This window comes from Carlito syrichta, unplaced genomic scaffold, assembly GCF_000164805.1.
Source record: "Carlito syrichta isolate Samal-C Ts95f unplaced genomic scaffold, Tarsius_syrichta-2.0.1 Scaffold305773, whole genome shotgun sequence".
NCBI lineage: Eukaryota > Metazoa > Chordata > Mammalia > Primates > Tarsiidae > Carlito > Carlito syrichta.
Genome location: NW_007249869.1, coordinates 701,146 through 714,024, shown reverse-complemented (window position 1 = coordinate 714,024; position 12,879 = coordinate 701,146). Strand labels below are relative to the sequence as shown.

General features: G+C 38.9%; 1 protein-coding gene across 1 annotated transcript in view; it reads right to left on the bottom strand.

The window, feature by feature from the left end:
• Positions 1–12,879, bottom strand: part of LOC103264935 (receptor-type tyrosine-protein phosphatase gamma-like) — a 713,831-nt gene that overhangs the window by 281,159 nt on the left and 419,793 nt on the right. Inside the window, 2 exon segments of the mRNA XM_008062632.2 lie at positions 389–537; positions 12,092–12,271. Coding sequence (XP_008060823.2) covers positions 389–537; positions 12,092–12,271 — 329 coding nt within the window.

Below are 12,879 nucleotides of genomic sequence, written 5' to 3'. Positions count from 1 at the left end.
CCATTTACTTTTCTGTTTTCTAAAGGGTGAAGATGAAGTCAACCCAGTTTCATGCAAAATGTCATCTTCAGAAAGCAGGGTTTCAGAAAAGGACAGTGAAAAGAAACTGTGTCAAATGAAACTAATGATGCACACTCATCTTCGACCAGCAGTGAGTCTACTCAAATCATGATGCCTGTGACTTCTATATGTTTCTCCAGTTGAACAAAGATGAGAAACTTGAAGGTGGATACCCACCTGCCATGCTATACATAAAGGACTGCCAGAGGGACAAAGTTAGGCACTGTAAAAGTTCAATTTGCAAAATGACCAAGGGTAAGAATATAGCATCTGATTAATGTAAAGATACAAAGCACAGCTACACTTTGGGATCCCAAGTTTCTCTCACCTCGACAGGAAACCTTCTGCCGTCGATGCTGTGTTCAGAGCCTGCTGAGCCATTGCTATGACCCCAGTGAAATTCTACCTTCTCCGCTTTGAATCTGCCAGGCAGGCCAGCTCCACTGACAAAATAATCGTCTTTCAGAAGAATGGCAACTGTATAAAATGAAAAGGAAGACAGGAAAAGAAAGTGAGTTCTAAAACCAAGTAAGGATTTCTTCTTTTGCTTCTACTAAACTTCATGGTCACCATAACATGAATTATTTCCTAATATACCTGTGGAAAAAACAAGGTGAAAACACCAGTCTGAATAAATTTGTATATTCTAGCTGTAGAATGCTCTCCGATCACCAGTTGGCCCTAAATCATGATACTTCCCAGGGAATGATCCCAGAATTATTTATCCATTTAACAGATTTTTTTTAAAAATGGAGACAATGACAGAGTAAGTCGCTCTGAATTAGTATCTCCTAAATCTGCTTGATGGTCAAAATCAACTGGAATGCAAGATTTTTCTTTTTAAGTACCAATTCATGGGGCTATGCCAAGATTCAACATCTGGAACATGATGGAAAACATTTATGATAAGCCAGATACGAGCGGCACGTTTCTTTGACCGGAAAATGTAGGCAAGCTATCAAGAAGTAAAAATGTGCAAGTTCTTCTAATATTAAGGCAACAGTAAGTGGGAAGAGAGTTGAGCGTCTTTGTTTTGGATAGCAGTGCCCAGGAAAGAGCATAGGCAAGCTATCAAGAAGTAAAATGTGCAAGTTCTTCTAATATTAAGGCAACAGTAAGTGGGAAGAGAGTTGAGAGTCTTTGTTTTGAATAGAAGTGCCCAGGAAAGAGCAGTGCAAAATCTACTCGTGAAGTCACTCAAATACTGGCAGATAACTTAATTTCCTTTATTGTGTCTTTTAATTGCAAGTATAAGAAAACTTCCCTCAGCCCATCCAAAAGAACACATGAAAACATCCACAACATAGGGAACCTCAAGCAATTCAAACCCTAAATTTCAAAAACACATCTCTGTTCCTTGAAAAATTAAAAAGACAAACTGAAAACTTGGATTTACACTAACAGAAATAATTATTTTTCCCAAAAGGAATGTAATATCTAAATACCTAAAAGACAAATTTTATTCAAGTGACACAGTCTCTCTCTCTCTTTTTTTTTTTTCTTAAGTGGACCCATTCGTTCATTCATTCAACAAGTATTTATTGGCTGCTAAATCACGTAAGATGCCAACCAATATACTGAATGGCTTGTGATAAAAAGCTAAGCTTGTGTAAGCCATGGGAAAGCTCTCGTATCCTCATTGTCTCCTCTTCCTAAAGAGATCCTAGTTAGAGTTTTAGAGAGAAAACCCGCATGAAAATTAGGTCTCCATAAAAGATAGGGACTAGACTAATGACCCATTTCTAGAATAGTGCAATTAGTTTCAGCACTTCTCTATATAAAGGAAGCATTAAAATCAAGTGAAGGAACCCTTCTCATATAAATCCCTTTTTATTGCATTCAAAAAGCAGTTTTTCTCCAACTTCTGAAAAAAAATATACAGTGCATGTTCAATTAGCAGAACAGCAAATTAAAGGATAAAGTGAAGTAAAAGCAAGTGTTTCTTGTGCATTAAGCATGCAATGGCATTGTTCCACTTTTATTCTATGTTGGGCATGTTTTAGAACAGAGGTTGGCAAACTTTTCCTGTCAAGGGCCAGTTTGTAAATATTTTAGGCTCTGCAGACTATTTGGTCTCTGGTGCAACTACTCAGTCTCATCTTTATAGCGCAGAAGCAGCCAAAGACAATACATAAATGAATGGGTGATGCTATATTCTGATAAAACTTTATTTAACTACAGTGAGATTTAAATTTGAAAAAATTTGCTACCTGTCATGAAATATCATTCTCATTTCAGACTTTATAACCATTTAAAAATGTTAGAAAATCAGGCAGGGGGTCTATCATTTTGTTTCCCCGAAATACAGTATCTTAGGAGACATTATTTAACATATAACATTCATATATATACAGATATCATCAAATAGCTTCTAAATATTATATTATATCAACCATACACATCCGGTTCCATTGTCAAAACACCAAGGCATTACTTCATTAATATCTTAAATACTGTTGATTATTCTCAGCTGGTTATAAGTTCTATACATAACATCTTGCATCCAAAGGACGAAGTCAAAGCATTTTGAGTGCATCTGTTACAATACACCCAGGGACTCAGCAGCATCTCATAAATATTTGATTTTACCTAAATCATTTATATCGCTGTCAGGGGTCATTTTACTTGTTTTATATGAATAATTAAAAGTATAATTAGGGAACTGTACAATCTGAAACATTAATCTCATTTTTCATTTTACAGTTTTTGTCACCAGAGCACACAGCATGTTACATGTACGTACACCCACTCCAAAAATGGCTTATATTTTGTGTACATATAAAATTGGGAAGAGAGAACTTTCTCAGCTATCATGTAAGTTTTCTGATGCCTGCTGATAACACCGCACTGTGTTGAAACAGAATGTGCCAAAGGTAGTCACTGCCAAACACAGAATGATGTCTTACATGAATGAACTCAAGAGATGCTGGAATTCCATTCTGCCACTTAACGGTGGTGTGACCTCTCTGTACCTCAGTTTCTGCTCTTGTTCAAATGGTGATAACAACAGTGCTTACCTGGCCAGTCTGTTTTAACACCTGACTGAAATCACACTGGGAAAGCACTTAACCCAGTGCCAGGAACCCAGCAAGCACACACCCAATGGCAGTTATACTCCAGCTCATTTTTAGAATTAAGGCTGGAGTTTGTGTGCAGTAGGAGGGTGGCCACACAGTTATGACTCTCCATTTTCAGAGAAAGCTCCATCTTTTAAGCAATATTGCCTTCCCCACAAAATAAAAAGTGTCTTTTGAGGGAAAAAAACAGCAAGGGCAGGTGTGGTCCAAATACTACTTGGAAGGAGAACTTCAGTGCCAAGTAGACGCTTTCAGTTCACTAAAACACAGAAGAAAAATGGTATTTCCATTTCTTGATTATTTCTAACTTTTTATTACATTATGAAAAAAAATCTCAGTTGACACCAATATAACTGCACATTTTCCCATACTTTTATCCAAGAGTAAATATTAAGTTAAAATTCAACAACATGGGCAATTTATTTTCATATGTTATGAACATAATTCTTTCTTTTTCTTTTTCTTTTTTTGAGACAGAGTTTTACTCTGTTACCCAGTCTAGAGTACAATCCGAATCACTGTAACCACAACCTCCCAAGCTCAGGTGATCTTCCTGCCTCACCATCTCTTGCAGCTGGGACCACAGGTGCTTCCCACCATGCCCAGCAAATCTTTTTTTCGTAGCATCCGGTCTCACTATGTTGCCCAAGCTGGTCTTGAACTTCTGGGCTCAAGCGATTCTCCTGCCTGGGCCTCCCAAAGTGCTAGATTATAGATGTGAGTCACCACACCCAGCCTGTGGATGTATTTCTAGTCGTAAGTCTATCCATGTCAAATAGCACTGTTCTTTCCATTTATGGTGTTGATAAAAGGTTTCTTTTTAAAAATAAATTGACAATTAAAATTAGTAAATTGAAAGAAAAAAGTAAGTACATAATATTACAAGTCTAATAAATAAAAATGAGCCATAATTTAAAATGTTAAACTATAGCAGTAAGAGTTGAATCTGGATAGAGCACAGATTAGAAGATGTCGAGCAAACAGCTAACAATTAAAAAGCAATAGTGTTACATCCCCTCAAAATTTAGAAATTGAAATTCTAATCCCCAATGTGCTGATATGAGGAGGTAGGGCTTTTGGAAGGCCATTAGGCCATGAGGGTAGAACCCTCATGAATGGGATTAGTACACTTACAAAAGAGGCCCCAGGAGTCGCCTTCCTTTCCACATGATGATACAGCAAGAAGGCATGGTCTATGAACCAGAAAGCAGGCCCTCACCAGACACCAAACTGTCACTGCATCAATCCTGGACTCCCAGCCTCCAAAACTGAGAGAAACGTTTGGGGTTTAAGTCATCTAGTTTATGATGCTTTGTTATAGCAGCCCAAAGGGACTAAGACAGATGGAGAGGTAGAAAACTTTCTGGAAGCCGGGCTCGGTGGCTCAGCCTGTAATCCCGCGCTTTGGGAGGCAGAGGTGAGTGGATTGCCTGAGCCCGTGGGTTCGAGACCCGCCTGGGCAACTTGGTGAGACCTCATCTTTACAATAAAAAAAAAAAAAAAAAAACTAGCCGGGTGTGGTAGTGCGCACCTGTAGTTACAGCTACTTGGAAGGCTGAGGCAGAAGGATTGGCGGAGCCCAGCAGGTCGAGGCTGCGGTGGCCGGGAGCAGCCACTGCACTCTCCAGTCTGGGCCACAGAGTGAGACTCCAACTCGGAAAAAAAGAAAAAAAAAAAAAGAAAGAAAGAAAAAAAAACTTTCTGGAGTGACTTTTCTAAGATACTAACGAGTGAACTTCCTAGAACTAGCCCCTCTGGTGGTTAAACTGCTAACAGGGATTGTGATAAAATCAAAGCAGAATGATGGAGAGGGTGGAAGGAGCTGGAGGCTTCAAATTCAGTGCTTCTTAACTTAGAGTTCAAAAGTCCATAGCAGTAGCTACCGGTGGGCTGTTGGCATCTATGCTCTTCTGATACAAGAAGTAAAATTCTGAGCATGATACATATATGAAGTTTAGCCACTGGACTCTGCAGCCAGTAAGTCGAATTTGAATTCTACATCAGCCACTGTCCATTGATGAGAAAGTTAATGCACTTCTTGGTGCTTCTCTTCCTAGTCAGAACTGGAGTAAGACAGCAGATACTTCACAGGTTTGTAGAGAGAATCACAAGGGTTGGCATAAGAAGAAGGCTCAAATCCAAACACGACATTACAGCATGAAGCTGGCATTGTGTGGTGCTTGCAAAGGTCACCATCCTAAGGAAAGGATCCACAGCTTTCATCAGATTCTGCCTGCATCTGGGGCTCCCCATGATGGAAAGACACTCCAGGCTGCACACAGAGGCAGGGGAAAAGTGGGAGTCATGTCCCAACTTAAATAAGGAATTTATTTTCTCCTGAGCTTGACTCAGTCCCTCTATTCATGGCATGCTTAGCAAGACATCCAGCAACTGTTTATAACTTAAATTAAACATGTGTGTATATTGTAGGCTAAAGCAGATGTTCACACCAAAATCTGAGAAAATCGTAGCAGATTCTAAAAAGTTTTTTAATGGGTGGGAAGGAAACTAGCTGCTTACTATCTTGCCATGCCCCTCTACCCCCGCACCATTGTCAATGCTATAAAGTGAAACAAGTCTATCAATATTGGATCTTAATGATGGACCTCAGATACTTGGGTCCCTCAGAGGGATGCACTGGGGCTCTCGTCTGAAAGTTGGAATGCATGGGCTCTAGTTATGACTTTCTGCTAACTTCCCTGTAGCCACTGGTGTTTAGTTTTTGAAATATTCAGTAATTACTGGGGGAAAAAAGGTAGGTAAATCAGATATAACTCCTGCCCTGATGGAACTTATGGTCACTGGGAAGACAGGCTCTAGGAACTAAATAGACAACAGAAACAAACCTATAAGTTGTACCAACTGGGCATCCAACTCCAGGCAAGAGAAGGGGAGGTGTTAAGGTCTGAGCTGAGAGATAAAGGAGCTACCGTGGGAAGTGCCAACAAGGAGGGAAAACATCAAGGGAGAATCAGCTCATGTGAAGGCCCTGTGGTAGTAGTAGTCAGGAGGCGGAAGCTCGGTGACAGTTACCTAGAGAGCAAGATGGGACATGAGGCTAAAGAATGGTACAGGGACACTGAGCATGTCTTTGTCCAAAGAGAAAAGGAAGTCCTGATATGATTCAAAGAGGGAATAAGAAAGAAAGAGGGCGAGATGACAGACAGATAAAACCAGATTAGAGAACTAAGTATATTACTCTGGCTACTCTGTGGAGAAGACCTGGGAGAAAAATAGCGTCTTGTTGGTATAAACCAAAGTTAGGAGGTTGTTGCTGCCATCCAGTAAAGAGACACTGGATGTGCTGAGTTGGAGCAACCTCAGCTATCCAAGAGATGACAAGCCATGGGATGATCCTGGGTCTCAGTGAACTCTCTGCTGAACTGAGCAAGATGAACAAAGTGGACTAGTTAACCCTTTAACCACATAATATATGACAGACGGGGGGAATGCTAGCAGAGGATTTTGTACCCTAAAAAAGTGAGGTCTTCAGAGATGACCCTCAACGCTCAGGGTAATTGGTTAGTTAGACTTCTGTCTCCATGAAATCTAGTTCCTACCACCTAAATACAGGGACTGGAGTTGTGAGGAAAACAGAAAGGAAATGAAGTTTAATAGACATGAAACACGGTTTGAAGAGTACCTAGACAAAGAGAGACCCAGGGAATCAGCTCTTGGTTCCCAGTGAAAGAGCTCTTAGTTCGATTCCAGGGTTCAGGTAAGACTGGATAGTAATATGAACTCAAAAACTGGGCATTTGAAATGGAAAAATTTATAAAGCAAAAGGCAAGAACACACTTAGCATTCCCTCCACAAAAGTTTGACTGTTTAAAATTAAATTTTCTTTTTTGGGCAACCTTAAGCCAACCAGAGATGCCCCGGGGTATTACAAAGACAGGGTTGAGCACGCCCAAAAGAAATGATGCCAACCACCCAGATGTGTCCAAACATCTGTCTACTTGGCTGATATTTTGCTTCTATTCAGTTTGGCAGCCTCTTTGTAAGTGAAATGACCAATTCATTAGTAACACAAACAAAGCTCAGGGTTAAAAAAAAAGACACACAACAAACTGTTACCCAGGAATGATAACCCCATAATTGTCTGTCAATAGTGCCCCACATTTATACTTATGAAGGATCATTAATAGCTGAGGGGAGTGTGGAAGTATTATAATAAAAACAAAAGTAATGATTTGGTGCTAGGTGAGTTAGGAACCCCCTAAAATTACACTTGGCAAATCATTCATGTATTTAATTTGTTCACACCCTCTCCAGCCAACATCATGAGGAGTAAGAAAGTTTTTATCATGAAATGAAAATATATTTAGATTATTGTTGTCAACTCCACAGATACAATAAACAAAAACATTTTTTAAACTTTAGTTATCTTCTGTGGCCAGTTCCAAGAAAAAAAGACAGGAAGAAGGAAGAGAATGGGGCCAACGCTAGAAGCAGGGAGTGAACATAGTCAAAAACAGGTACAGAGACAGAGACATAACCCAGAGGAACCCAGACACGTCAGAGGAACCCAGACATAACCCATATCCAAGGAGGAGACACAAGAGGAAAGGTGGGAGACAATGAATCCCCCAAACAGTAAAAGCTCATAGAACTACAGAGAAAGATATATCTAGTCCAACAACAGAATAGAAATAGAAAGTCCAGGGTACCTGCATAATGACCATTTGTATACCTAACCCTACATTTAAACCCATCTTTAAAATAAAAATTTTTTTAAAAAGTCTGAAGTGTCCAAAAATAGGAAGACACACACACACACACACACACACACACACACACACACACACACACACACACACACACACACACTTTCTGGAAATTCCCTTACCAATCTCAAGATTGCTAACGGGTTTTGCTTTCATGCTACACTTGGACAACCATGCCAGTACTATGGAACCACATCTTAAATAGAGGCCAGGCATGAAAGTCCGTCAATTTGGGAAAGAGATCAAACAACATAAAGATTGTCACCAAAAACCCTGTAAGGCACGCATATATAGTGGTAGCCTGGTGTTGGCTCTCAGTAAGGTTCACATCCTTGTCTCCACGGACCTGGGAAGATATCATACTCTTCAGGGATGTACAGAGGCAGCAGTTAGCTTAAGCTGTGGACTGCAATGAATAGAACTAAGAGGACCTTTCAACTTCAGACACTCACCTGACTTTGGGGGGCGGAGACTTTGTCTGAGCAGAGCAACAAAGCAACATCTTCCTCTGACACTCAGCCTAGGTCACACGCTCAGTTAGGGAAATGGCACGCGGAAATGACCAAGGTTGCTAAGATTTTATTTTCCTCTTTTTACCAGCTTGCAATTAGTTCATTCCTTCCTTAGTTTGCATTTGTGTGCTCCTATGGTGTAAGAGCCAGCCAAAACAAAATCAATGCAACAGTCTCCTAATCTTTGTCTTAATTTTACGGGCTCAGCAACATACTAGGAAATGATTCTTGACCTACTTATGTATACCTAGTTTCCCTTCCATTGATTCTTTTATTAGTTTAACAACCATTTCTTGAATCCATCTGTGCCAGGCACTGTGGTATATGCACATACATGAGAAAGAATGTAGGCAAGGGAAAAGAAAAAACCTAGTAAACCAATATAAAGTGAGAAAATAAAAGTAATGTGCACTATGGCAATTTTACTATTTGTCGTTGGTATGGAATGTAAAAAACATAGTTTCAAAAAAACCCTCCAAATAGTTAAAATTCATGTGAGGCCCTGGCTTATTAACATATATCATAAGCACTAAGTCTTAAATTCTGATCATTTAGCTAGAAGCTAATGCTGGGAACAGCAAGACTGCCCTGAAATGTTCTTGATGAATGCATTATCTTTTCATTCTACAAAAATGAAAAAAAGGGAAATAACTTTAGATGAAATCAAATGGGAAATGACACAATAGTTAGTTATGGCTCCTCAGGAAGAAATAGAGAGATGCTATCTGTCTTGTAAAGATATTTTAGATAACTTTCGAGAAGTGGGTTGGGTACAGCCATGTCGCTCTATTGATTATGCTGGATTGGATATATAGCACTCTCAGGGGGTTAAGACAGATCTGAACATTTAAACTGTTTTATGGGAAAGTTACTGTCTGTATGTAATAGGCTGCTTTAAATATTAACTTTCTATATTCATATTTTAATATACAAAAGACAGAGTCTATTTTACAGATAAGTGACCTGTAAATTTCCATCAGAAAAAAATAAATACTCCCTCCTGAATTTATTTTCTGGAACTACAAGGTTCAAAAAATACTTTTAGAGAAGAAAAATATGTGTTGCTTAAAAATTAATGATTTAAGAAAGAGAAGTTTTTTCCTCATCTAAGTATGCAAGAAAGATATAAAATAAATTACTGCAATAAAGACAGATCATGTGGATTATGATATATGGGTTTTTTTAATTTAACTTTTAATATATCTCAGAATTGTAGATTCACATGCAGCTGTGAAAAATAATACAGAGAGATACTGTGACTCTTTTATTCTGTTTTCCCCAATTGTAACATCTTTCAAAATTATAGTGCAATGATATGTGTTTTATAAAACTGGAATTACCCTGGTTGCCTATCAATACCCGTTCATTGTGGACATTATCAACCCCATGTTTATTGAGCCTGTACCAATGTGCACTGTTCAGCTGAATTTGTATGATCCAGACAAAAGAGATGGCAAATGAATACTCATTTCTCCAAAATATTTGGAAAATTTTTGAATTCATTTGGCATTTTAAGATCTACAGAATGAAAGAAGTTTCTAGATTTGTGACTTTAAAAAAAGAAGACAAGTTGAATTCTGCACTCAAGTTCCTAATCCACCATACGTTGAAAATTTTTCAAGATTAAAAAAAAATACCATGTTCTTATTTCAAATTGTATATAACTGGGGCTGTCACTTTTTGAAAACTCCTCCTAAAGAATCATCTTAGAGTACTTATGAGATAGTGGTCTATCTAATATAATGTCATGAACTTTACAGTAATAAGTGGTTTGAGAAGTAACAAAGATTTATTTCTACGTCTCAGAATGCTGTATTTCTGAAATCTCTGAGACAGATGTGTTCGTATTTGGATAGCTGTGCTCTAAAATCAGGCATATTGTACTCACAGATATGCAACAAGTTGTGGATCACTTTAGGAAGTCAGCAGAGTGACAGAGATTGATAATCAGCTTCTGGAAGACCAAGGTCATGAATCAACTTGCATTGAGTGAACCCTACATACGTCTAAAACCTGTCATTGGTGATACCAAGCTGAAAGCTGTCACTGAAATGTGTTATCTTTGCAGAAAGCTGTCAAGCATTGCAAGTCAAGTAGAAAACCGTATCAGAGAGCCCAGCAAATTGCCTGTGGCAGGCTTCCAGAATGTGGTACTGAGGCAACACGCAACACCAAGTTCTGATTACACCCAGTGTGGCAAAGCTCTTGTCCACTACATTCAGATGGTCTGAAGACTAATATTCCTACTCCAGTTCTCCAAAGAACATCCATATTTTGAAAAGAAAGTAGAACCACTGATAGATAAACTCTAAATTGGTATAATAAGCACAGGTGAGGATGAAAAGGTACATACGAACAACATTATTGGCTCACAAGTATTTCCTAAGCTGCTACTCAAACAAACAAATCAAAGTACAGGAGAAGGTAGCCTGCTACAGGACACAAAGGAGAATTAGTTATGAGAGGATTATTAAAGGGAGCCCAAAGCCAAGAAACACTGTGCTGAGTGAGTGGGGAGAAATTCTATGAAGAAGACAGGCAAACTCAAAGCAATCAGCCATGAATAATCTCAGACAAATGGTAGTTTGAAAAAGGAAAGCAAACAGATCTCCAAAGCTGCCCATGTAGCCAGTGAGGTTTAAGAAAAAGAAAAAAAAAAAAAAAAAAGGCATCTCTGTGACCTACAACATGAATGGGACCAAAGGGCTGGGAGTGAAGTCATTTTAGGTCAGCATGCAGGTTTTTGGCAGCCAAGCCTCCTGAAAGGGATTACTAAGAGTGGTGTGCAGTGACATCCTTGGTTACAAAGGGTTCATTTTAAAAAGAGAGAGAAAACTTGTTTTAATGGGTTAAAGTTATAAGTCATTAAGTAATAACGGTGAAAAAATATCTTTAAGCATCAACAGAACCCCAGGCAGCACTAAGTGTAGAAGCAGTATCACATCCCGGGGCTTATTTTCAGATTGGACAGTGGAGCACAGCAAGGCATTCTCTGCTACTCACATGGACAATCTAGGAATTGATATTTGCACAACGGTAATTGACAGGGAGGCATCTCTTGGCATTAGGTGAAAAGATGATGCTGCATATTCACAAATCCCAAAATGACAAGTGGGGGGAAGTAGAAGAATCAAATTGCTGGTTTGATACACAAAGGGATGAGACAGTTCATCTGCACTCTAATATAATAAGAAATACGAACAAAGCAAAATCTCAAGAAGATAAGAATTCTTTTTCCATTTGCATATTTGGCACATTGCTACCTGATAGAACTTTCTGCAATATCAGAATGAACTCTATCTGAGCTGTCCAATATATTAATCACTAGCCATATGTGGATGATGAGCACTTGAAAAGTGCCTAAACAACAGAGACAACGAATTTTAATCTCAGTTAATTTTTAATTAAATTCAAACAGTCACATGTGGCCAGAAGCTACCACATTGGGTAGGTTTCTGAAAGTCCATTCTATGCACCTTCCTTCTATTAACTCATTTAATCACTACAATCCTATGAGATTGATACTATTTTATTATCCACAATTTACATATTAAAAAAAAAAACAACAGAGGCACAGAGTGGTTAAGTATTTGCCCAGTCACACAGCTAGTTCTCAAACCAAGGGCTGATTTAGGCTCCCTACAGCAATGTGCACTATTTAAGGAGCAAAACAGTTCATGTTGCTCTGTGGACAGGTAAAAAAGCCATAGTCTACCTGTTTTCCCTGTGTTTTTCATCCAGGTTTTGTTAGAAGACTCGTTGTCAAAGCCATCAAGTTGCAGTTCCTGGTATTCTTCCCCAACACGTGCATGCTGGTCTAAAATGTCAATAGGAGATTGGTGACGGCCCCCACAGCTGACACTAGATGTGACCCAGTGCTCAGGACCATAGGCACCTGTTGAAAGAAGACAATACTTCAATCCCCATGGCTCAAGGGTCAGGGATGAAACTAATAAGTCTTAGGAAGCTAAGCAGACCACCTCTCAACATGTCCCCATTCCAAAGAGGTCAATCTATGGAAAATTATGGATCCATTAGCTTGACGTGGCAAGATTTCAGAAAAGATATGTTACTTAAGATAATTTTGCATCTTGATTTACAATCAAACATTTGCTAACTTTATCTTTAATCAGATTAAGGGAGTTGCACAGAAGGGCTGTCAGGGTGGTTCACATTTCTAAAAAATTTGAAATAAGTTTCCTAAAATAAGCAGAGCATTTATTCACAAGAAAGCACCTTAATCAACTTGGCATGTTTGGCTATTGTGAACAATATCCTAAATACAACTTTCTTCTTAACCTGCAGGAGTTTGTAACATGAAAAGGGAAAAACAGTTAAAAGCAACACAAGATTGCGTGAAGAGTCATTACAAGTGACGGAGGCCAACAGGGTAGCTTCCTCCATTGGCTAACTGGGAAAGATATTTCAGTTTGGCTATCATTTGTACCTGTGAGTGTTAAGACACTTATCTCCCCTTCTTACTCTCTCTCCCTCATAGGAGAT